The sequence below is a fragment of the Electrona antarctica genome, assembly GCF_951216825.1.
Source record: "Electrona antarctica genome assembly, chromosome: 5".
Taxonomy (NCBI): domain Eukaryota; kingdom Metazoa; phylum Chordata; class Actinopteri; order Myctophiformes; family Myctophidae; genus Electrona; species Electrona antarctica.
In genome coordinates, this window is record NC_136810.1 from 54,850,430 (window position 1) to 54,873,085 (window position 22,656).

The 22,656-nt window shown below is 43.0% G+C and overlaps 2 protein-coding genes across 2 annotated transcripts in view; one reads left to right on the top strand and one right to left on the bottom strand.

The window, feature by feature from the left end:
• The first annotated feature begins 964 nt into the window (after nt 1-964).
• Nucleotides 965-6,127, top strand: LOC306922821 (CD5 antigen-like). Its single transcript, XM_079500667.1, has 5 exons — nt 965-1,159; nt 2,321-2,626; nt 2,715-3,011; nt 4,523-4,635; nt 5,041-6,127. Exons 1-5 carry the CDS (start codon nt 1,099-1,101, stop codon nt 5,164-5,166), a joined length of 903 nt encoding a protein of 300 aa, XP_079356793.1. The 5' UTR covers nt 965-1,098; the 3' UTR covers nt 5,167-6,127.
• A 2,193-nt stretch (nt 6,128-8,320) lies between these two features.
• The window catches only part of lamb1a (laminin, beta 1a), a 54,020-nt gene continuing 39,684 nt past the window's right edge, over nt 8,321-22,656 (bottom strand). The window contains exons 24-33 of the mRNA XM_079501882.1: nt 22,074-22,443; nt 21,245-21,429; nt 19,877-20,118; nt 18,572-18,778; nt 17,849-17,993; nt 15,295-15,502; nt 14,062-14,203; nt 12,760-12,936; nt 11,738-11,897; nt 8,321-9,810 (exon numbers count right to left, since the gene is read on the bottom strand). Of these exons, the coding sequence (XP_079358008.1) occupies nt 9,671-9,810; nt 11,738-11,897; nt 12,760-12,936; nt 14,062-14,203; nt 15,295-15,502; nt 17,849-17,993; nt 18,572-18,778; nt 19,877-20,118; nt 21,245-21,429; nt 22,074-22,443 (1,976 nt within the window). The 3' untranslated portion in view covers nt 8,321-9,670. The remainder of the gene's footprint in view (nt 9,811-11,737; nt 11,898-12,759; nt 12,937-14,061; nt 14,204-15,294; nt 15,503-17,848; nt 17,994-18,571; nt 18,779-19,876; nt 20,119-21,244; nt 21,430-22,073; nt 22,444-22,656) is intronic.

Consider the following 22,656-nt stretch of genomic DNA (forward strand, 5'->3'; position numbering starts at 1 on the left):
AAATCCTGCGGTCACAAATAGTTAACAAGTTAATTCTCTATTTTGATAGTAATTATTGCTACACTGCATATTCACTGCATATTCTATTGTCTGTTTAACAGAGCATGATGATGTCAAGTTGGTGGGAGGAATCAGTCACTGTACTGGTATGTTGGAGGTGAAACACCAGAGTCAGTGGAGACCAGCTGATCATCAGAGTTGGCACCAGGGGTCAGCATCTGTACTGTGTAGACAGCTGGACTGTGGCACTGCTGTTTCAACACAAAGGACTTCTGATTCTACATATAAACCTGTGTGGTTGATTACATCCTCCTGCGATGGATCCGAGACTAAACTGGGGTGGTGTGATCGATTTAATCGATTCATGAATGTGAATTCGTTTACTTCCACTAAGAGACTTGAGGTGATCTGTTCAGGTAACAAACCATTTATTTAACAATTATACTGAAGCTATTTATGTAAATAAAATGTTATTTTGTCCAATGATGATAGATAATGGTTAGGGTGCTCTTCTATTGAGACATTTAGATCCTGTGTCTAAGTTTGACAATACCCTTGACATGATCCTGCTTCTGGTTTTCCACAAATTTTGACCCAAAGGTCAAAATCCCAAGAGCAAGCAGGGCAGGTTCTATTTGCTCAAGTGGTAACATTTTCAGCACTTGCGCTAGAGATCCAAGTTCAAATCAATCCAGTTCCAAATCCACGTTTCATAGTGCAGTTTCAAAATTTACAGTGTTGTATACTGTCTTGTCTGTCTGTCTGTCTGTCTGTCTGTCTGTCTGTCTGTCTGTCTGTCTGTCTGTCTGTCTGTCTGTCTGTCTGTCTGTCTGTCCCTTGTTCGATTGTCTGTGTACAGAGTCTGATGTCAGGTTGGTGAGAGGAACCAGTCACTGTACTGGTATACTGGAGATGAAACACCAGAGAGAGTGGAGACCAGTGGATGGTTTGTCTTACTGGAGCCACAAGTCATCATCTGTAGTGTGTAGACAGCTGGACTGTGGATCTGCTCTTTCAACAGAAAGGACTGTTGAAAGAGCAGTGCCTTTATCTCAACCTGTGTGGTGGACTACATCCAAATGTGATGAGTCTTCACCGATGGAGTGTGGGTCAAAGAAGTCTGTTACTTCCACTGACATGCTGAAGGTGATCTGTTCAGGTAACTATCTGCCTACATATCTATCTATCTATCTATCTATCTATCTATCTATCTATCTATCTATCTATCTATCTATCTATCTATCTATCTATCTATCTATCTATCTATCTATCTATCTATCTATCTATCACCACTTTCGCAAGGCCGGCCTGAGCATTTCATTTGCTGCTGGATTACTTGGGGTGCGCGCGCTTATCCGACACACCAAAAGTCCGACATGCGCAAATCACCCGTTGCTGCCGACATGCGTTGAGTCGTGCTTGCGGTTATGGTTTGCGGTAGGTTGTCGGTCTAATGGCTGTCAGACTGTGAGTATGGCGGAACTTATGCCTGTACCCGGATGACTTTCCATTGATTGATTGATTGAAATATTTATTAACAGTTTGCAGAATTACAGTACATTTCAAGCACAAACTCAATACAAAGACTGTTAACTGTGAGTGGACGACCCAATTAAGCATTACACTTGTTTACAAGAGGGTCCACCTTGTTCAAGTCATCAAAACATTTAGAGACGTACAAATATACACTTCTATATAGTCAAAGAACAGAACAGGAATTCATCATAAGGGAGGTAAAAAGGGAATAAGAAAAATATACAGTGAGGGGAAAAGGGGATGGGCGGTGGGGGGGGGGGATTCAGATTTTACGGAGGCCAGTTTCGAATTGCAGCCGTTCGTAGGTGCCCTTTGAGGGCGGCTTTGAAGGAGTTAAGGGATTTGCATGTCTTAATGACTGTTGGTAGGGCGTTCCACATTTTGGTGGCATAGGAGCGAAAATAATTTAGTCCCTTGTTTGTGCCGAATCTGGGTTGTACATGGTTCGTTGCACTTCCTCTGGTGTTGTGGGTGTGGACTTCGTTAACATTAAGGAAGTATCTAGACAGGTACATGGGTATGGTGGTGGTGTATCAAATCTTGTGGACCATGTTGTGGATGTGGATGTCTTTATTTCAGATTACTTCTGACCCACACGTGAAAATATTTGCTAAATTAGCGCATGTATGTTCTACACCTTGTACTGTTCTATTGATGCACCATCTGTAGGCCTACACATCTGCGTCTGCTGTTATATAACATTTTACAATATCACCATTGTAATGGTTTAATAAATGGATCTCTCTCCCTCTCATAGTATCTCTCTCTCTCTCTCTCTTGTCAGAGTTTGTGAGGTTGGAGAATGGGACAAGTTCGTGTTCAGGCAGAGTGGAGGTAAAGTCTAATCATTTGTGGGTCTCAGTGTGTGAAGATAACTTTGACCAGCGGGATGCAGAGGTGGTCTGTAGGGAGCTTGGCTGTGGGGCTCCTTTGGTCCTCCAGGGGGCGCTCTATGGGGATGTTCAGGCTCAAATGTGGCCCAAAGAGTTCCATTGCGAAGGCAGTGAGTCTGCTCTCATTGACTGTGGATCTTCAGGCTCAAATAGAAACACCTGTTCACCTGACAGGACTGTTGGACTCACCTGCTCAGGTAAAAGACAAAGTACACTTTAGGCTTGGATTATTATTTTATAATGAAAATGTTATAATGAAAACAATATTACATTTCCCCTTTATAGAGCCGAATGATGTCAGGTTGGTGGGAGGAACCAGTCACTGTACTGGGAGGCTGGAGATGAAATATCAGGGCGATTGGAGACCAGTAGATGGTACTTACTGGAACCGGAAGTCATCATCTGTAGTATGTAGACAGCTGGACTGTGGCTCTGCTGTTTCAACAGAAATGACTTCTGATTTTACACATGAACCTGTATGGTTGATTCATGCATTCTGTGTTGGATCTGAGTCTTCAGTAAGGGAGTGTGGAACAAAGCAGTCTTTTACTTCCACTAACAGACTGGAGGTGCTCTGTTCAGGTAACAAAATCTTGAACAATTATATGAAACTTTATTATTCAATCAATCAATCTACCTACCTACCTACCTACCTACCTACCTACCTACCTATACCTACCTACTCCAGGGATGGGTTCTAAATAATTCGACCCGCACATCACTATTGAGTGGAGTCCCCCAGGTGTCTCTAGATCAAATCTATTCAGAAAAAAGCCGATCTACAAGGTCACAACACGACACATTGTGAGCTTGCCTTGTAGATTGGTTATTTTCAGAAAATGTTTGCCTATTTTTTGCCTAATGTTCACCTATTGTGATCAGAATTGGGATGCAATGGTTCAAGTGGTAAACTAGTGGTAAAGTGGTAATCACTCTTTGTTGGCTTTTTAAAAGATATCTTCCATCCATGTGTATTTTGGTTTCTTCATGAAAGCTGAAAGCCTTTTAGTCAAAATGCCCAATCGAAATACACCGCTTTAGTGACACATTAAAATCAGCCCCTCTCCTTATTATCATACAACAACAGCTGTGGGCGCGGCTTCAGGTCAGGTGGGTGGTGCTAAGGTGAAAAAGGTATACTTAAAGATGGAGTGCCGTGATTTTTGTACAAATTTTTCTTGTGTTTAAGAGGTGACACTACTTCATTAAACCCCTTGGTGTGGTTATGTGCAGTCTTCCCTTTGTATTTAGGGTTTCTTCCTGGAGGCTGAAACCTTGACAGTCAAACGTGCCAAACAGTAATATAGTGACATCACACTATCAGCCCCTCCCCTAACCCCTCCCCCTTTATCATACAACTACAGCTGTGGGTGCGGCTTCAGTTCAGATGGATCACCACCCATCACCCACCAGGCAAACCAGGCATACTTAATGAACTGGTGGGCGTGCCCACATAAAAACGACATTTTAACAAATACTGTACACTTTTTTGAAAAAAATCTTCCTCCTTATATAACAATAAGATCTGATGATCATGTTTTAGGGTGGAAAAAAATCACGGCACTCCATCTTTAAAGACACTTTTTGACTTGAGAGCTACTTTCAAAATTACCAGCTCAACAAGATCTACGCACTGAAAGAAATATTTTACCATTGCTGAAAATAGTTTAAATATGTACCTGAGGGGGCTTTGGAATTGCGGCACTGGCGTTACATATAAGACAAATGCACTGCCACTGTTTAATAGAGGGGATATGCTCTAACTTTTAGAACATATCTGTGGTCATCATATGGGCATATACACCTAACAATAGATGCCAAAACAATGAGAAAATTTACATTTTGTGTATTTTTATATCAAAAAACTAATAGACACAAGTCCAATTGTAATGACTTCCTTGAAATGTGCTGCATGATGACGTTTCAATCTATGTAGTCTAGAATATCTAAGTACATTTACTCAAGTACTGCATGTACTTTAATTTACTTGTCTTAACATACTATGTCCTACAGTATTTGCTTGTAGATCTGTTTTTTGACAGATTTTTACATATTTGACTACAAAAGTGACATGCTGTTTTTAAATCTCACAGCCGCTCATGTGACGTCCAACGTTATCACAACTACAGTCACAGTGGTGCTTCTGGTCATGCTCTTCATCATCATCATCATCATCATCCTCTATCGTCTCAGGGTCAATAGGAAGGTACAGTTTTCACTATCCATCCACCCAAAATAATCATATTTGAACTGGGGATGCCCCCAAATAATCATTTGAACTGGGGATGCCCCCAAATAATCATTTGAACTGGGGATGCCCCCAGATAATCATATTTGAACTTGTAGATCGACTGTTTTCACAATGTTTGCCTCTTTCTTAAATTATATTTGCCAATTTGGTAATGAAAAGGTCTTAAAAGTAATTACATTTTAACTTTAGAAATGTGCAGATACCCTGTATACACAGTTGTTTACTGTTGAGTGAGAAAACAATGTTGCATATTAATCTAATCACCCCCATCCCCAAAATAATAATAATAATTTGGGGACCCCCTCAGTTTGGGAACCACTGCTATAAGTAAAACACTGCTGTGCTGCTGTGTTTCTCCAGGCCTCCAGAGGGCAGAGTGTAGGAGAGATGACTGCTGAGATGGTTTCCATTAACAGTCTGGAACAGGAAGCAGAAGAAGTTAATCTTATGTCATCACTGACATCACTTGTCAGTGGCAGACAATAACAACATAGCCTACATGGGCGGCAGTGGCTCAGGGGTAGAGTGACCGGATGACCAGTTCGAACCCGGGCTCCCCCAGAGTTAGTGTCGAAGTGTCCTTGAGCAAGACTCTAGCTGAACCCCTAATTGCTCCCGATTGAACAGGTTGGTTCCTTGCATGGTTTCCTCCTCACAAAAACGTCTACACATGAACTTTGGACCTATACGGACAACAAATCGTAGTACATTTTGTTTAAGTGAAAAAATTAAGTTTTTATGAGCCAATGAAAATTGCTGGTTTGTGAAAATTCTTCTTCTGCCTCTAATACATACATGCAGCGTCATATGCTTATGTCACTTTACAGTATAGTAGAGGGTCATGCCAAATAGCACTGGAAGAAGTCTTACTCCAATTGGCCAAAGGGGGGCGCTATAGCAATTTTTTGAAAATGAAAGTCATAACTCATGCCTCGTTTGGCCAAAATTCATGGAACTTGTTTCCACATGTTCCTTGACTCATGGGGAACACATCTGTCACTTTGACAAGTAAGCTCCGCCGTCCGCTATTTTGAGCAGTTTGAAGAATGCTTATACCTGATTTTCTGCCTGTTTTTTTAGCAATTTGCGTGAAACATTCTACACAATGTATGGACCATTATCTGAAATCCCACTTGAAGAGAAGTTTGTACGTGAACACATGAACAGTGCACACACTGTAGAAATGGATAATGACATGCCCAAAACGAGGACACACATACTTGTTACCAAATACACTGAATGATGTTACTGTTTCACTGTTTACAATGAAAAGACAGACTGTGTCCGGATAGCTCAGTCAGTAGAGCTCTTGCCTTTGGACCACAAGGTTGCTCGTTCAAATCCAGGTACTGACAACTCAGCTCGTCAGTCTTATTTGTGCATATTGTTCTTATTGCGTATCGTCTTCTTTCTTGGTCCCGCCTTATCGCTGCTTGCAGCTATATTATTTATTTATTTGTATTCTTTTTTGTTCCTGTCTAAAAAATGAAAAAAACCTGTGGACAAAGAAACACTATTTGCAAAATGGTTGTATAATATCTTGTGATGTCCCTAAATAAAGAATTAAAACAAAAAAAATCCTCTAGTATTGAAAAAAAGATTCATTTGCACATCTATACATTAAGCATTAAAAACGATGCTATAAGACACACATTATGTTTCTGTGTAAAAATAAGTAATTAAATAACGTAAAAAAGTTAACTAAATGGATAAATGCTATTCACTGGAGTGCATGGACTTTATAAAGTGGACGCTGGACACAAATCCCTGCTATGTTTTGACTAGTGTGACATACGCACGCGTCCGGGGAGACCTCCTCTACAACAGGGGTTCTCAACGTTTTTGGCCGGGGACCCCCGGAAATGCTTTGGCAATGTCTCGTGACCCCCGCCCCGCCCCCTCCCGACCCCCAATATAAATTGACTGCTACAATAAACTTAATAATAGAGACAATACACCATAAATAAATACTGAAACCAGATATAATCATTAGGGAAGGTGTATGCATGTAAACTCTTCATTTCCACTTTCCAGCCATTCAATTTGGGGACCCCCCAAAATAATTTGGCGACCCCCCGAGGGGTCGCGACCCACGGGTTGAGAACCCCTGCTCTACAACACCACACCCTCCTCTAAGCAGCAGAGGTGTGAAAAAAAATTGGCATGCCATACAGTGAGGTGAAAGGTTAAAAAACATCCCATTTCCAGACTAAAGTGGACGCTGGACAATAATCCCTGCTATGTTTCGACCTTTTTGACCTTCTTCACCTTCTTCTTTACACCTCTGCTGCTTAGCGGAGGGTGTGGACCGTGTGGTGTTGTAGAGGAGGTCTTCCTGAACGCGTGCGTATGTCACACTAGTCGAAACATAGCAGGGACTTTTGTCCAATGTCCACTTTAGACTGGAAATCACTTTCACCTCACTGTATGGCGTGCCAATTTCTTTTTGTACACCTCTGCTGCTTAGCGGAGGGTGTGTGGTGTTGTAGAGGAGGTCTACCCGGACGTGTGCGTATGTCACACTAGTTGAAACTAAAAGCTCAATAATATAATAATATGAGAATCCATCTGCAAATAAAGGAGAACAGCGCCCTCTTTTGCTTTAGCGTCAGTCTGCATGTCTCTAGACCAGTGTTTCCCAACCTTTTTTGTCCCAGGGCACACTTTTCATAGCCTAAAAATCTCGGGGCACACCTAGATATACGGGGGGTGTGCATGTGTGTATGTATATATATATATATAGTAAAACGTCTTTGATACCAAACACACTCTTTTGACAGAGTAAAACTTCTTTGAACCCAATATACTTTTAAAAACACACATGACCACTCATCTGTCTGACACATTTAACCTTTTTTAGATTTAGAGTCTAGACACTAGGTGACGCCACACAGTATAAGCCTAGTATAAGCAATTTAAAAATACAGATATCATGAAGTTCTTACATCGTCTTTAATAATTGTAATGTAATAATACTAATAATAAATAATTATTTAATAACGACACCTTTATTCTGAAGGCAACAGGATGTCTTATATTTGCTAGCTCCCAAACCGGAAATTCTAGATTTGCCAAAAGGACGGTGCCGTAAACGGATGTTTCTGAATTGAAGTTCCGGTGTTACGCCGAAATTAGTGACCTATGGAATGTTGAGTCAGCCGTAATTCCATTCTCCTCAGTTTCAGACACGGGTAAGTTCATGTTAATGCGAGGTATGGGGATGAAAATCAGCCCCGTCCCCTTACATAGACTGAGGTTAGTCTGTGGTTTGGTTTCTGGGGAGGTGGTGGTAGGAGTGCGTCATGAGCTGCCTGTGGAAGGGGTTGATATAATCCTTGGAATTGACCTTGCAGGTGACAAAGTGTGGGCTGAGGCTCAATCACCTGTGGGCACACAGGGTCCTGAATCGCAGCCTTTACGTTCAGAAAGATTGAAAATAGGGGTGTCTGAGCCTTTAAAGTGCACAATGAGTCCTAGGAAAGCGTGTGGTCAACAGGTAAAAGCTGATGCCAAAACCTTTTCAATACCTGTGCCTCTTAAGTCCATTTCCAGGACTGACTTAGTTCAAGAACAAAAATCGGGCCCCGTACTCCACAGATAATGGAGAAATAAATACAAATAAATAACAGATGCTGTGTCACAAAACTGGGCAAACTTTATTAAATATCAATTGAGTTTCAAGTTTGTTTGTGTTTGGTCTAATTGGCTCACAAGATGGCATAGAAAAATACAAAAAGTAAAAAATGAGGTAAACAGCTTTGCAGTCTCATGGTTAATAAAACACAGGTTAAACCTTATACATTCACGCTTTCAGCCCTTTTAAAACTTTGGTTTAGAAGCTTGGAAAACAAAAATTCATTCATTGGAATGAATAAATGGGTTTAATTATTTTAAAGGCTTAATTTTGACTCACAAGTTTCACAATCCTGTCATTTTCACTGGGGAATCTGTCATTTTACTTATTACTTATTATTTATTTTACCCGCGTTTCTAGGCCTGGGCAAACTCCAAAGTGGGTTTCCACTAATTTCCCAGGGCTGATCCTGCTGAATGTTGTGCAAAAACTTAGGGCTGTTGCTGCTACTGCTAGCCTTGTGTTCATGTTTGGCACATTTAACAGGGTTAAGCTTAGCTGACCCAAGACCAAACTACTTTGAATGTAGAATGTGTAATGCTGCCGTGGCAAAGTCCCCAGAGAAATGTGGTATTTTAATAACATTACGTAACATTGCATATTTCACCAAACTTGACTTCCAGGGCTTTTTTCAAATCGTTTGAAGCAGCTTTAATTTCAATGAACTATCAGTGATATCGAAAGTGATTGCTTGCAGCTGCCTGTCATGAAATCCACTGTGTATTGTTTTCTAGTATAGCACAATCATTTCCATATTTACAGCATGAAAACAAACATGTACTACATTCAATGTTCAGGGTTCCCACTCCATTTCACTACTGAAACTCCACATTTCCATGACATGTTGCCAAATTTCTGTTTTTATGAGTCACACACACCACTGCGATAATAATGGTAAAATACTGGCTAAAACTTAAAGAATAACAATTTATATCTGAGGGTGTAAGATAACTGAAGAACTTCAGAACTGAAGTAATGATAAGCTAAGTTAAAGCCTTCCTCACAGGTTCACCATGAGATCACTAAAACAACTGCTATTTTGGCAGAAAAGGGAGTAACAGTAACAACAGCACCATCCATACATCCTATGACTGGTTGGCTCAGCTCAGTAGGCTATATGTAATGAACGATAATTCATAATTAATATAATTAATAATCAGGCATGATCACTTTGGGTCTCTTTAAAACGTCCATGACGTTTTTCCAAAGCGATAGATTGTCCAGGAGTTTATTGTCTGCAGTGGGAACCCATAACACTTCATGATTCATAACTTTTGATTTGATGCAACACATTCTCTCTTTCTCTCTCTCTCTCTCTCTCTCTCCCATAGAGAGAATATCTGGCACAACAGTGTTCTAGAAGAGACATGTGCTGTATATGGTGACTTTCTGGCTGATCTCCTCCAGCAGTTCCTTCACGGCCTTCTCCAGCTCCACGAGCTGGTTAGCCTTATCCAACATGGTCCTTTGGTTGTCCTCGTAGGACTGCTCCAGATCTGAACCAGACGGAACAGAACACAGAGTGATTAGAATCAAATCAACATCAAATCAAACTTTATTTATATAGCACATTTAAAACAACCGAAGCTGACCAAAGTGCTGTACAGGTTCAAACAAACGGAACATCAACAGCGCCCATTGGCGCACAGACAAATGACGACATCATAAAACACATAAAACACATACTGTAAGTAAGACAATCAAGTGCAATTAAAAGCCAAGGAGAAAAGGTGGGTTTTCAATAAGGATCTGAACACCTCAATGGACTGGGCAGATCGGATAGGGAAAGGTAGGTTGTTCCAGAGCGTGGGGAAAGGAAAAGGCACGGTCGCCCCTAGTCCTTTTGGTGGTTTCAAGTACAGTTAGTAGTATTAGAAGGACAATGGGCCTCATGCGACAACCGTTCTTAAGAAGTTCTTAAGAGGAAATTTGTTCTTAGACCCACTTAGGAAGTTTTTAAGAAGGTTTTGGGATCCCTCAATCTTTTCTTAGCTGTGATTTGTTCGTAGGTAAGAACAGAATCTACGCACACTGTGGAGCACTCTTAGGGTGCCTTTTTCGTTCTTAACCCATTGATGCCTGAGGCCGAATCTGGGAACGCCTTCTAGGGCCTGACCTAAGGTTTCTAAAAACCTTCAAATTCTGATTAATTATTTTTTAAATAGTTATGTTGCTACATGTATAGCAATAGCTGATGAGACGCAGAGAGCGCGCCGGCATCAAAGGTAGAACAACGTATACGTTGCAACAGGCATCAATGGGTTAAGTGCAATCTGAAAACATAAAGGGAAAACAGCGCCATCTGCATGATGCTCAAAGTTTGGTCTGAGGACCTCAAGGGGTCCTTGAGGAAGTTCCAGGCAGTCCACAGCAAAATATGGAATATTTTACCACTTTAATCCCATTTTATACTTTGAAAATAGCCAATCTACAAGCTCACAAACGCGTCCCATTACTGCCCATTTTGAGCTTGTAGATCGGCTATTTTCAAAACATTTTGATAAATCTTCAAAACATTACCCTAGCAGAAAATATTTTCATATGGGGGTCTGCAGAATGCATGTCAATTTGGGGGTCCTTGACATGAAAATGTTTGAGAACCACTGGTTTAGAGTTCACAATCCAACCCAAACAAACGCACCATACCCACCACATAAACCCCCCCCCCCCCCCCCCCCCGCCATCACCCCCCCCCCCCCCAGTTGACTATTGTGAGATAAATAATAAAATACATTCATGAATATTGAAAATATTAAAATATTGAAATATTGAAAATGAGACTTTAGTTTAGGTATTCTTGACTTCACTCAACTTTATTTCTATGTGTGAGGTCCTGTGAGCTGCAATCACACACAGGTGTGACTGCAGGCAAGGCCATGGAGTCATGCAAAACTACACCCACCTGGGTGAACACAGGTAGGAAAGTGAATTCCCAATGCCTTATATGGGATTGGTGGGGCGGTTCCCTATGGTAATTAGGATGCTAATTAGGATATGGGGGGCGTCTACCTATGATAATTTGAATGAACTGGCACACCCCTTCAAGTTACAAGGATTTGGATTCATCATCATAAGAACATGCTTACGAACAATTCTGCCTACTTAAGAACGTTTCATGAATCTGACTGGACTTCTCTTAGGAATTCACTTAGGAAGAAATGTAAGAGGAAAAGTTAGGAACTTATTGGCGCATGAGGCCCAATGTGCACGCACGCACCGTAAACTCTTTGTTGTTTGGATGACGTTAAGCTCATGGCAAAACATCAGGGGAGTTACTAGACTAGACATTTGACATTCAATTCAGCCAATGACATTGTGTGATCTCAAAACTCAAGACTCCCATGCCTGTGAGGTAACGGGTCAGGATAATAACATGACCTCAGTGAGAGAGAGAGAGAGAGAGACGTGAGTACACCGTGTTACCTTTAAGCAGCTTTAGCTTGTCACTGGCCTGTAGCAGCAGATCCTTGGCCTCCTGCTGCAGGGCCTCAGCCCTCTTCTTGGCATCAGCCAGGCCCCCTGCCTTCTGGGAGATCAAGTCTTCTGCTGCTGTGTATTTATCTTTGAGGTCTGTGTCCAGGTCCTGCATATATGAATTCATACATGGAAAGGCATGAGGAACTATTACAAAACAAATATGTCCGATGGCACTTTAGCCTATTATAATGAATTGCATTTTATAGCGCTTTTCCAAGTGCTCAAAGCTCTTTACAATGGTTCATTCATTCATACATTGGGACGTGAAGCGGTGAACAGTCGACGCCAGCGTCCTCACTTCCCACATTCACACACCAATGGTGGCGAGCTCACACCGACCGACTCATTGGAGGCAATGTAGGGTTCAGTGTCTTGCCCAAGTACACTTCGACATGTGGACAGGAGGAGGAGCCGGGATTCGAACCGCCGACCCAGGGATCATTGGATGACCTGCTCTACCTCCTGAGCCACAGCCGCCCATAATCATAATCAGTCAATTATGATTGATTATGATAATGAAAATTGTTATTATTATGTACTGTACTTAAACTGTACTTAAACCTAGAATGACAAAGCCTGACAATGGCAAAGCAGGTGGAACCTTACTGTCCGCCTAGCCTGGAACTCACCTATGCTTTTTATGGCATAGGCAGCTCCCGGCAGGATCCGCCGGGAGAAACTATGCGCAGCTGCGTGACATGAGACTAATTACTTAGAGTGACAGAGAGAGAGAGAGCAGTGTGTGTGTGTGTACATGTGTGCGTGTGTGTCAATTTAACAAAGGTGCAGACGCTCAGAAATCAGCAGAGAGTGAGCGATGTATGCGCTACTCTATGCCGAATTGAAGTGGACTCGGACCCAGACTTTTTTTTTCTCCTTGGAAAAAAAAACGTCTGGGTTTCCGAGGCTACTGTCCGCCTTACTAATACCACTGCAGTCTCAAACAATGAACAAATAACGCCACAGACCTTTTTGATTTTCTCAGCCAGCCTGGTGACGTTTTTCGCGTCTCGTTGGGTTTGCTCCACACTCAGCGAGGTGTTCTGGGCGCTCTCTCTCATCAGCGACACGTCCTGCTCCAGCCTCTGTAGCCTCTGGGTGGCGTTGTTCAACTTGAATTCAGAATCCGCCGTCTCAGACTCCACCTGTACACGACAGCGAAGGTACAGGATAGTTAAAAGATCATACATACTGCCAGTTGGTCGGGCATGTCTATACTGTTTTGGGGCGGCCATAGCCGGGTTGTTAGAGGCCATTTGGGAAATAGAAGGTCTCATAGAGTCGGGTCCCGACTATGTGTCCCTGAGCAAGACATGTAATCCTGACATTTTCCTGAAAAACGCTATGTTTCTGTATCAGTGGTGCTCAATATTTCATGTCAAGGACCCCAAAGATTATATGTAATATGCCTCCGCCCTGAAAATATGTTGTTCCAGGGACCTCCCCAGAAGCAAACGATTTAAGTTAAAATGTTCACTCTGTAATAAAATATATTCATAGATTTGAGGAACATTTTCAGGATTTTTCAAAAATAGCAGACCTACAAGCATCTGCTATTTTTCAATAGCTAAAGTATAACATGATGCTTTAAAACACCAAAAAGGGTTCCCGCCCCAAATTGGGGTTAAAGTGAATTCCCCCTCAGGACTTAACAATCTCTTTCCCTCCCATTGACAATGACTCTGATGTTCAGTGATTCCAGACGCTTTTAAGAGAGGACTAAAGACTTTCCTGTTTAACAAAGCATGCACCGCCAGTCCGACGCGCTCAACACTAGTCCTGTCCTTAACCCTAACCCTAAGCCACGTAGTCTGAATGGAGGTGCGTCGGAATTCCACTCTGTTCCCCCGCGTTTAGCTACGGTTTCACCTCCTAGTCCTTATGCTCACGCGATTTAACCCATTCTGGACGGGATCCCCTTTTGGTGTTTTAACTAAGCATTATGTTACACTTTAGCTATTGAAAAATAGCAGATCTACAATCTCATAGCGCGCCACCGAGTGGCGCGCTACGAGCTTGTAGGTCTGCTATTTTTGAAAAATCGTGAAAATGTGGCACAAATCTTTGAATATATATTCTTTCAGTAGACTTTTTTTTTTATTTCGACGTCAGGCCTCAATGGGTTAAACGTTTATCTTTCATGGACCTTTTGCTAGATGTAATACCGGTGTTTGTTGCAAAAATTGTACCCCCCTATTGTAGCACCGTGAGCTTTGCTTTCAATGTAAAGTGCAATATGAATAAAAATGTGCCTAAGTATATCCACTCACAGAGGAGAGCAGGTTGTTGGTGTCCTTGATGTCATCGGTGGCCTGTTGGATGGCCTCGCTGGCGCTCGCCTGGGCCTTGTGAGCCTCGTCCAACGCTTGCTTCACCAGCTCTGCCATGTCCCTCACGTCAGTCGCCTCTTTGCTGTGGGAGAGACGCACACATAGACGCTTGTAATGCAGCCTGATTATGTCATAAAACAAAACATAAAAATCACACTTGTGTGAAGTGAGGGACGCTCTTATCATCATACATACTCACATTCCGTGCTCAGCCAATGAAATCATCACATTCCGTGGTGCACGCACGCGCGCGCGCACGCACTCACACACACACACAAAGCTGGGCATAGGAGGGCCCTCAAAAATGTTGCAGATTTTTGACCTGCTATTATTCTGCTTTCAATGTGCTGTCAAAACGCTGCCATCCTACGCAAAACAGCACATTTGACATGTGGCACATTTGACATGGGCTGGCAGCTTTGTCAATGAACTGTCTGATTGAACATAGTAGTCTGTGTCTATTGGCCGATTCATACTCCTATTTTAGAGCCGAATAAAAGTCGGTTCGGCTCTGTAGAGCCTACAATGTGACGTCATTTGAGGTTCGGGGGGGCGGGGACCGTCCTAAAGTCGTCTCTTCGGTGCTACTGAAAATTTCTGACGAGCCGAAATCATTTTTGGCACTACAGCGCCGAAACAGCGGTAAAAAAGGAGTATGAATCGGCCCTATGTCTGTGAGTGCATCTTTGGGTATTTACCGTACAAGCGTGGTTGGCCGTGTATTAGGGCATTAAGCAACTAGTCGACTAGTTTACTAGTCGACTAGTAAATCCACTAGTCGACCTTGTTGGTACTAGTTGACTAGTTGACAAAAAAAAAACAAAAAAAAAAACAATTATTTTCTTTATTTTTTATTTTTCCCCCGATTTTGTAGGCCTCAAGATCAGGTAGATTATAGTTATAGTCACCATGTACACAGTTTTTCAATGTACAAATATTTATTAAAAATATATATATATATCTTTTTTTAATTTATTTTATTTTTTACATAATAGGTAGTTAAACAACTAGTCGACTAGTAAACTAGGCAACTAGTCAACTAGTAAAAATGACTAGAAGTGAATGCCCTACCGTGTATCACAGAGTGTCGATCATTCACCCTGCGTTCACATCTGGAAAATACCAAATATAACCTGGCCGACAAAGTGTGCATATAATTCCATAAAAGTATACCTGGCTTTGCGTGCCTGCACCAGCAGGCTCTCGGCCCTCTGTATGTCGTCAGCGCTCTGGTTGAGTATGTTCTCCACGTGGCCCAGGTCTCCCACCCTCTCCCTGATCTCGTCGGTCAGGTTCTGCAGCTGGGCCGGCGTGGTGGGCATCTGCATGGCCAGAACCTCGTTGGCCACGGTCTCAATGCTCTCCAGGTCGGCCGCGTCCTCTAGAGGGCGCCACAGGACAAAATTCACAGTTCATCATTAGACCACAAACATCCACATTTTTGTGAGTCCCTTTATCTTCCTACATTTTGTATTTCATTATTATTAAACATGAAACAAAAGAAACAGAAGGTTCATGAATTAACCCATTTTGACCTGAGATCAGATTCTCAAAATGTCTTCTACATCCTGACAGTTTTCTGAAAAAGCTATGTTTCTGTCAGTGGTTCTTTGATTTTTCAAAAATAGCAGACCTACAAGCTCGTAGCGCGCCACTCGGTGGCGCGCTACGAGCTTGTAGATCTGCTATTTTTCAATAGCTAAAGCATAACATTATGCTAACACCAAAAGGGGTTCCCGCCCAAAATGGGTTAAAAACCCTTCTCACTTCTCAGTAGTGAAAATAGCCGATCTACAAGCTCTTATAGATCTGCTATTTTCACTAGTTTGGGTCCCACGCAAACGTCTCATTTCTCTTTTGGGTCACGGGGCTGAAACGTTTGAGAACCACTGCATTAGACTACTACGAGTACAGAGAGAGGGTCCTTGAGGTGATTTGAAGGTGAGTCTCAGTTCAAATGGGGAGACGGTCGATTACTGATTGTGTCTAAATTCTCATTTATGTTCAGATGATGAGACACAATGAGAGAATAGACCGAAGGTCTATCTTTCAGGCTCAGTGGCCTTGTGGTTAGAGTGTTCGCCCTGAGACTGGGAGGTCGGGGTTCAATCCCTGGCTGGGTCATACCCAAGAGGAGAATTAGCAAGAGAGACCACTTTGCTTTACTTCCTGTATCTGCGTGAGGTGGGCGGTAACATTATTAGGAGACAGGAAGAATGTTGGAGTCTATTCATTTCCAATGGGAGAGTGAACGTGAACACAGCTTCTGAACCATTCCTTAACTCCATGGTCACTGAACTAAATACTGGACCAAATCATCACAAGGCACACAATATTTACAAGATATTCATAGTAAAATGGCTTCTTTTAGCGAGACAAATCAGGAGAAAATCGACTTTGTTAATGACATTTCTTTATCCCAGCAACAAACTCTCGCGAGATTTGAGATGAGTCCGGAAGCCTCTCTCTGTCCATCTGCAATTTCACGGACAACACATAGGGGGCTCTGACCCCATATTTAAGATGATAATATGTGAATATTATATAATGTGAAATGAATGGACATATTTAAAACGATTAGAAATGATCCTTATGTGCCCAAATTAGAGCTGGCATGCCGCATACTTGGTCTGCATATTGAGACAGGCAGATATGTAGGCACGGTTGAGGAGGATAGATTATGTAGTCTGTGTGATCTAAAGGACATTTTTATTGTCCATTCTACAACTCTATTAGGGAGAGACTTTTTAATGAGATAGATACAAATCATGAATTTATATGGTTGGAGGACTTCGAGAAACTAAAACGACTATTTCAAAAGTACACCTTGTCAGTTGTTTTCAATGTACTTTGTTAAATGACTTGTCAGTGTTGTTGTCTTCTTCTTCTATCAGGTTTCATGGCGGTCGGCAAACCTAAATGGTGCATTACCGCCACCTACTAGACTGAGTGTGGAAACAGTGTTGTTGTCAGGGGGGGAGGGTGGAGGTCGGGGAGAAGCAAACCACGCCTACTATATTTAGGAGACCATTTGTAGGCTTTGTGTACCATTTCGCCTCTAGTGGTTCCAATGAAGGTGGCCCATCTTCATACATAAACCATCTTTGGTCATACCAAAGACTCTAAAAATGGGACCCAGTGCCTCCCTGCTTGACACTCAGCAATACATCAAGGGTTGGATTGGGGGTAAGTCACTGCGACATACTAGCGTCATGTCCAGGGGGTGTACTTGTACATCAAGCTGCCTCATGCTACATAAACAGGAGATAGGCTCCTGCCCTATGGGCTTCATGGCTCGGCAAGGCTACTTACTATCTTTCAGGCTACGTGTGGAGTTCCATATATCTCGCAATAGAAATGAGGTAACAGCGACATGAAGTCATCAAATGTGGCAAAAGTGACTAAGAGATATAGCTGATGTATGAGGGCCGATTCATACTCCTATTTTACCACTGTTTCGGCGCTGTAGTGCCGAAATGATTTTGGCTCGTCAGACATTTTCAGTAGCACCGAAGAGCCGACTTTAGGACGGTACCCGAACCTCAAATGACGTCACATTGTAGGCTCTACAGCGCCGAACCGACTTTTATTCGGCTCTAAAATAGGAGTATGAATAGGCCCTAAGAGCTATTACAATACAACAACCAATAGAACCCACCTACACTACACAGGTAAATTAGACAGTAGATTAATCTGGTGGTGGGGGAGGGGGGGAACCCAAACGTACGTGTGAGGAAGTCCCTGATCTGTTTGATGAGGTTGCGGAGTTCCTCGTTGCTCTGGTCGACCCGCTGCTTGGTCTGGTTGGTCTTCAGCAGCACCTCCTGGGCACTCAGCTTGGCCTCGTCGGCCTTCACCTTGGCCTCGGACACCTGTGCAACACACAAAGCATGGTGGTGGTCGGCGCGTTATTATGGATCCCACCGCAGTTCCAGGAAAGCCCCGCTACATATGAATGGGGCCAGTAGTCGCCGTGATTGACAGTTCTCGTTTTTTGCAACTATGCCTAAACCTTACCCTAAACCTAAACCTAACCTCACTAAACCTAAACCTAACCATGCTTAAACATGCTTAATCCCCTCAAAGGTAGTGACACATTAAGCAGTTGACCTCCAGTAACCTCATGAGGTGACTAGATTAAGCCAGACTAAATCTAAATATAAGATTTAGAAACGTTTAGTAATTCTAGTAAGACTAAAACATAATTGCCCAGACTCTTCTTCAACAAAGACGGCGAAAGCAAACATTCTTTGTTTTGTACATTACTTGCCTTTGAATAGCAAAAATTAACAATATAAAATGTAGAAATTGATGTTGACGCAGGGGTTGTTGTTTTCTTCATATTATATTCATGAATGAAACTAAAAACTTTAAATTTAAAACAACTTTCAGATAAAATAAGAGAAAATGAAAGCCTGTGATGCGTCAGAGGTTGTGTTCACTTCCTCACCATCTTCGAGAGCTTCTCCACTTCCTCCATGGCGGAGACGATCTCCTGGTCAAAGTCCGTGGCCTTCGTCCACGCGTTGTGGGCCAGAGTGACCAGGCCGTCGCATCCCTCGCCGCCGCACTTCCTCTTTCCCTCAGAGTCCACGCAGCTCAGGCCTCCGCACAGAGAATCAGAACAGGTCTCCAGGCCCGCCGGACTGCCACACGTCTGTGAGAACAGAGAATATAGACTGACGCGTTATACACTACATTACTTAACCCATTTTGGACTGAGGTCGATTAAAAAAAATCTTCAATTTCTTTCTGAAAAACCCATGTTTCTATGTCAGTGGTGCTCAATCTTTTTCATGTCAAGGACGCCCAGAATTATCTCTATTGGGCCACGGACCCCCATCTCAAAATATGTAGTTCCAGGGACTCCCCAGAAGCAAATATTTTAGTTAAAAATGTTCGCTCTGAAATATATATTCAATGATTTGCGCCACATTATAACGATTTTTCAAAAATAGCAGATCTACAAGCTCGTAGCGCGCCACTCGGTGGCGCACTACGAGCTTGTAGATCTGCTAGTTTTCAATAGCTAAAGCATAACATAATGCTAACACCAAAAGGGGTTCCCGCCCCGAGAATGGGTTAAAGAGGTCACAAATATAATTAGTACACATGTATGCGCTCAGTGGAGTGGTGCGGGTGTATAATAACTGTCGTCACACTTATGCCATATCACAATAATACAATATCCAACATCACAGATGATATCCAGTCTAATATCATGATATGGATATAATATTGATACTAGGGAAGTCCCAATCGCATTTTCTTCTTGCTCCCGATCCGATTCCGATCATTTGAAAATGACGTGGTGGCGCCGATTTCCGATCACGCGATCGGATCGGGACAATTTACAATTTAGGCATTTAGCAGACGCTCTTAATCCAGAGCGATTTACATTAAGCAAGAACAAAAAAGCATGGGAATACATCACATAAAAAAGCATTTATCATGAAACATGCGTAAGCTAAGAACGTAACAGTGGAATATCTATATAATGAAACTATACATATACTATACTATGCTATACTATGACGTGCTATGACTACATACAATGCAATTATAGTGCTGTCTACATAACATGCTATAAGTCTGTATCAAATGCTATCTAAGTCTACAGAAATGCTATCTAAGGGGGTAGGGTAAGTGCTATGGGCCATGATGGAGTCTGAAAAGGTGGGTTTTCAGACTACGGCGGAAGATTGGGAGTGAGATAGGGACAACCCTAATGCTGTGCGACGTCTTTATTCCTCACCTTCTCGCTGAGTTCGGACAGGTCCAGGGTCTCCAGCTCTCCGGCCAGATCGTCCAGCCTTTTGGCATGCTGCTTGTGTCTCCTGAGGAACTCTTGCTTGGTGCTGTTCATCTTGTCCTCGGTGGCCTGCCGCAGGGCGGCAGAGACCTCCACGGGGCTTCCCGGATCGCTGGTGGAGGCGTTGGCGCGAGCCTCCGCAGCCTCGGACTGACGGTAGTATTTGGTCACGCTGTGTGCTGCTCCTGAGAACGGACCAAAAGCACGCACGCAGACATGATTTCTAAAGCTTGGAGCTTCTAAAGCTTCTAAAGTGTAGATTTTAGCTTACACTTACTTCCTGGACTACAATTCCCATAATGCTTTGGTGCACTGCTCCTCCTTGTGGATAGGGTGTCTTAGGCCTCACTCAGACCTTTACTGCATTGCTGTATGCTTGTTGGATGAATGTTGTGTAGTGTCATGGCCACCCCAATGCATTTCCAATGGAAGTCACATGGTTTGTAGTCCACATTTTGGACTACAAGCTGTTGTATGGCTTTCGGCTGTGTTTCGACTGCACCCCTCCCCCTCATACAACACAAATGTTGTGTCAAACGTGACTCCCATTGGAAATGCATTGGGGCGGCCATGACACTACACAACATTCATCCAACAAGCATACAGCAATGCAGTAAAGGTCTGAGTGAGGCCATAGGCTGAGCTCACACCTTTCATGCAATTCTCTGTGCTCGTTGGGTGTTGTGTCATGGCCGCCCAGCGGCCCAATGCATTTCCAATGGAGGTCACATGGTTTGACCCAACATTGTGTTGTGTGAGGGGGAGGGGCGGACGACTGCGCCCCTCCCCCTCACACAACACAATGTTGGGTCAAACCATGTGACCTCCATTGGAAATGCATTGGGCCGCTGGGCGGCCATGACACAACACCCAACGAGCACAGAGAATTGCATGAACCGTGTGAGCTCAGCCTTACTGAGACAACATGTAGTCCAGGAAGTAAGTGAGCCCAGTGTCCATGCCATCAAAGACACTGGGCTCACTGCTACAATCTAAAATATCTAAAACCACATCTTACACACATACAGACCCCCAGGAAAGTGTTCTAAATCTTCTAAACGTCATTAACATATATATATATTTTTTTTTTAGCAAAAAGGGTAAAGTGTCCCTTTCAAGTACAGTACTTAAGTAAATTTACTTAGTTACTTTCCACCACTGTATGATGGTATCACAGAATAAAACCTTATATTCTGAAATACTGTAATTTACGTGTGCATTTCAATCAATGACTCTCTCTGCCTTATGTCTGAATGAAAACAAAAACTCCTCGTTTGTATCGAGCTACCTCTACGTGTGTGTCTTCCTTACCCCTGATGTCGGAGTTCTTCATGAACTCCACTTGGTCCAGCAGCTCTCTGACGGTGCTCTCCAGCTTCTGTGCGTCTTCTCTCAGAGCGTCCAGTTTGGTGTCCGTGCCGTTGGCCTCTTCGCTGATCTGGGACAACGTCTCCTCCGTCTGGTTCAACTTGTTACTCATCTCAGACATCAGGTCACTGTGAAAGCAAGAGATACAATGAGATACACTTGAAATAAACAATTAAAAAAAAGCACATCACTGGCCCGCTCTCCTTTAGCCACTTTACCACCCTAACCATAACCCTTAACCCATTTCAGATTCTAAAAAATGTCTTCTACATCCTGACAGTTTTCTGAAAAAGCTATGTTTCTATGTCAGTCGTTCTTCGATTTTTCAAAAATAGCAGACCTACAAGCTCGTAGCGCGCCACTCGGTGGCGCACTATGAGCTTGTAGATCTGCTATTTTTCAATAGCTAAAGCATAACATAATGCTAACACCAAAAGGGGTTCCCGCCCAAAATGGGTTAAAGTCTTAAGCCCTATACAGTATAATCTATTCGCTGAAAGTTGCAATGAATGTTCCAGATGAAATGAAATGAAACAACCAGAGCAGCCAAATAACAGTTTGTTGTGTTGTGTTGTATGATGATGGGGTTGTGTGACGAAAATGGATGATCTCTATAAGATCGCATCATGACATGTCAGGATTTAGAAGACATTTTTAGAATCTGATCTCAGGTCAAAATGGGTTAACATTTTGAGATGTTTTTGAAAAGGTTTGCGAAATTGCATGTTGTTAAAACTTTTACAACATTAATGTATTTGTTTGGTTGACTCACGTTGCCTGTTCTAGCAGCTCCTGGATCTCAGACAGTGGCTGAGTGGCCGGGTTCTGGGCCAGGATGGTTCGGACCTCCACGGCGCTCCTCTCCATGTTCTCGATAGTCTGCTTGTAGGGGCCGGTGACGCCGCTGGCCTTGATGGCGTTCACCTTGCCGACCAGCCGGTGGGTCTGGTTGGCCAGCTGACCCACGATCACGTCCCAGTCGGCGAAGCACTGGTGGCAGCGTTGGCAGTCCGGGAACGTGCCGGAGTAGCCGCGGGCGCAGACGTCGCACCGGGGCCCCGAAACGCCCTCCGCGCACACACAGTGGCCGCTGGCTTTGTCACACTGCTGCTCGGCGATGCCCCGGTAGTCACAGTCGCACGCTGGAAGGCAAACATTGTAAAAAAGAGGGGTTTTATAATTCAAAGTGAGGCTGGTGGTTAGATGAAGGAAATTACATTGTAAACGCACTTAAGACTTTGTAAACGGGGTCACAACGGAATGTGACCAGAGACAATACTTTTTTATAGAGACAGAAATGGCTTAATAGATGCCATTCTGGGAAGAAACCTTTTTTTATGATTTTATTACACTGC